The sequence below is a fragment of the Zea mays genome, chromosome 10, assembly GCF_902167145.1.
Source record: "Zea mays cultivar B73 chromosome 10, Zm-B73-REFERENCE-NAM-5.0, whole genome shotgun sequence".
In the NCBI taxonomy this organism is placed as follows: domain Eukaryota; kingdom Viridiplantae; phylum Streptophyta; class Magnoliopsida; order Poales; family Poaceae; genus Zea; species Zea mays.
The window spans coordinates 11507828-11510756 of record NC_050105.1 but is presented as its reverse complement, the minus strand read 5'-3'; the positions used below and the strand labels follow the sequence as shown (position 1 = coordinate 11510756).

General features: G+C 52.9%; 1 protein-coding gene across 1 annotated transcript; it reads left to right on the top strand.

The window, feature by feature from the left end:
• Positions 1-582: 582 nt before the first annotated feature.
• On the top strand, positions 583-2659 carry LOC103642302 (amino acid permease 3). The gene is made up of 3 exons (XM_020546075.2): positions 583-1477; positions 1573-1715; positions 1833-2659. Exons 1-3 carry the CDS (start codon positions 1144-1146, stop codon positions 2466-2468), a joined length of 1113 nt encoding a protein of 370 aa, XP_020401664.2. The 5' UTR covers positions 583-1143; the 3' UTR covers positions 2469-2659.
• The last annotated feature ends 270 nt before the right edge of the window (positions 2660-2929 follow it).

The following is a 2929-nucleotide window of genomic DNA, read 5'->3' as shown; positions in this document are numbered from 1 at the left end:
GAACACCGTTGACAAGCTGATTATGAAGCATAAAGAAATACAAGTTGAAACTGAACAGATTGCGGGTGAGGATGATGTAAATGAAGGGGATCCTAGCATTCTACGCTTCCTACTTGCTAGCCGAGACAAGTCAGCAGACATGGAACGATCGCAGGAGCTTCTGGAGACTCTAGTTATTCTTATCGTGAAATCTGTGAAGGATCCAAGAAGTGTTGTATGCAAAACTGCACTAATGACTTGTGCAGACATCTTTAAGGCATATGGTGCCTTAATGGTTCACTCAATCGATCCATCGCTAGTACAACAGCTGCTTCTGACGGCTTCACAAGATAAGCGTTTTGTCTGGGAAACTGCTACAACAACTTTTATATCATTGACAAGCTGGATCTTCCCTTTACTACTGAAGCCAACAATGTTGCCTTACCTAAAGAACAAGAATACAGGGACCTGGCCAAAAGCGTCAAGGTGTGTCTCAGTACTATTACTCGTGAGCCACGACAATTTCTTTGTCATGATTTGGGATCCCGGTGGTGATACGCACAACAGCTTGAGGGCAAGCTGCATCTCAAGGAGAGGGGAATGTTAGTACACTGCCATTTGGGGTAAGCTGGAAGGAAGATGGGCCGGCGTCTACGCAAACCAATTGTTCGAGTCATGGGTTCCGAATGGGCTGTCTGATAGGCTTCGGCCTTGTAATAGGAGTACACCTTAAGTAGTGGACGAGGGCAGTCGGAAGGAGGGAGAGAAATTACCAGTCTTTTGTAATCTGCACTCTGAACCTTCGTTCATCTTCCTCTCCAAGTCTCTACTTCTCCACTTACTGTTCTTCTTCGTTCCTACCTCTCCATTTTCTCTATTTCTGTAAGATCCATCAGTATACCAGTATTCTGGGTTGCTGACAGGCTGGACGACGACGGCCGGCCCCGGCGCAAGGGCACGTTCTGGACAGCCAGCGCGCACATCATCACCGCCGTCATCGGCTCGGGCGTGCTCTCCCTGGCCTGGGCCATCGCGCAGCTCGGCTGGGTCGCCGGCCCCGCCGCCTTGCTCCTCTTCGCCTTCGTCACCTACTACACCGCCACGCTGCTCGCCGAGTGCTACCGCACCGGCGACCCCGACACGGGCAAGCGCAACTACACGTACATGGACGCCGTGCGCTCCAACCTCGGCGGCACCAAGGTCCTGCTCTGCGGCGTCATCCAGTACGCCAACCTCGTCGGCGTCGCCATCGGCTACACCATCGCGTCGTCCATCAGCATGAAGGCCGTCAGGAGAGCCGGGTGCTTCCACGTCCACGGTCACGGCGATCCATGCAGGAGCTCCAGCACCCCGTACATGATCCTCTTCGGCCTTGTGCAGATCCTCTTCTCCCAGATACCGGACTTCGATGAGATTTGGTGGCTCTCCATTGTCGCTGCAGTCATGTCCTTCACCTATTCTTCCATCGGACTGTCCCTCGGAATCGTACAGACCATCTGTAAGTTATTGGTTCTTCAATCGGATGTTTGGATTGCTTACACCATCTGTAATAAGTTACTGATCGTTCTGAATCAATTGAATGAAATGTTGCAGCCAACGGCGGGTTCATGGGCAGTCTCACCAGCATCAGCTTCGGCGCCGGTGTGAGCTCCACGCAGAAGGTCTGGCACACCCTGCAGGCCTTCGGCGACATCGCCTTCGCCTACTCCTTCTCGAACATCCTCATCGAAATCCAAGTAAGCATGCACAGCAGACAGCAGCACTACTGCTCTATATTCTACGCAACTCGATTCCCCTGTTTCTAACCAAAGGCGGGCCGCTCTGGTTCCCTTCTTCTTCTTCTTCTTCTTCAGGACACGATCAAAGCACCGCCGCCGTCGGAGTCGAAGGTCATGCAGAAGGCGACGTGCGTCAGCGTGGCGACGACGACCATCTTCTACATGCTGTGCGGGTGCATGGGGTACGCGGCGTTCGGCGACAACGCGCCGGACAACCTCCTCACCGGCTTCGGCTTCTACGAGCCCTTCTGGCTGCTCGACGTCGCCAACGTCGCCATCGTCGTGCACCTCGTCGGCGCGTACCAGGTGTTCTGCCAGCCCATCTTCGCCTTCGTCGAGCGCCGCGCCGCCGCGGCCTGGCCGGACAGCGCCTTCATCTCACGGGAGCTCCGCGTGGGCCCCTTCGCGCTCAGCTTGTTCCGCCTCACGTGGCGGTCGTCGTTCGTGTGCGTCACCACCGTCGTCGCCATGCTGCTGCCGTTCTTCGGTGACGTGGTCGGGCTCCTCGGCGCCGTCTCCTTCTGGCCACTTACCGTCTACTTCCCCGTCGAGATGTACATCAAGCATCGCCGCGTGCCCCGTGGCAGCACCAGGTGGATCTGCCTTCAGACGCTCAGCGTCACCTGCCTCCTCGTCTCCATTGCCGCCGCCGCCGGTTCCATTGCTGACGTCATCGACGCGCTCAAGGTGTACCGGCCGTTCAGCGGCTAACCTGGAAGAACGTGGCGGGATCAGGGATCTGTGTAAAACGCAGGACTATGAACAGCTCTGAAAAAGCAGGTGAGCTCCACTGCACAACCATATGCGGTTACTATAGGCAAGCAAAGAAGAGGCGACCTAACCTCTCTTATCATTGTTAGCCGCAACTCTTATACATTAAGGGGAACACCATTTTTCTATTTTCCCAACAAAAAATAAACTAATTTTCCTTGGGAAAATAAAAATCTATTAGAAAATGGGGTTTCCAAATTAGCACTAATGATTGAAACTCCGGTGACGATAGACCGATTACTCGCTAGTTACTACATACTCTCAAAACACGATAAATACTCTAATTTTTTAGTGTTGAACAACCACAATTTATTTTTTCTTGTATTAACCATCTATTTATACATATGTCGATTCTAAACATTTAAGTCTAAAAAAGGAATAATACGGACACACTCGAGAGA

Excerpts from the sequence above, each read along its gene's own strand:
- LOC103642302 (XM_020546075.2), top strand. The coding sequence starts at position 1,144 with ATGGACGCCGTGCGCTCCAACCTCGGCGGCACCAAGGTCCTGCTCTGC. Across the intron at positions 1,478-1,572 it reads CGGAATCGTACAGACCATCT|CCAACGGCGGGTTCATGGGC; the intron begins GTAAGTTATTGG and ends GAAATGTTGCAG. Across the intron at positions 1,716-1,832 it reads ACATCCTCATCGAAATCCAA|GACACGATCAAAGCACCGCC; the intron begins GTAAGCATGCAC and ends CTTCTTCTTCAG.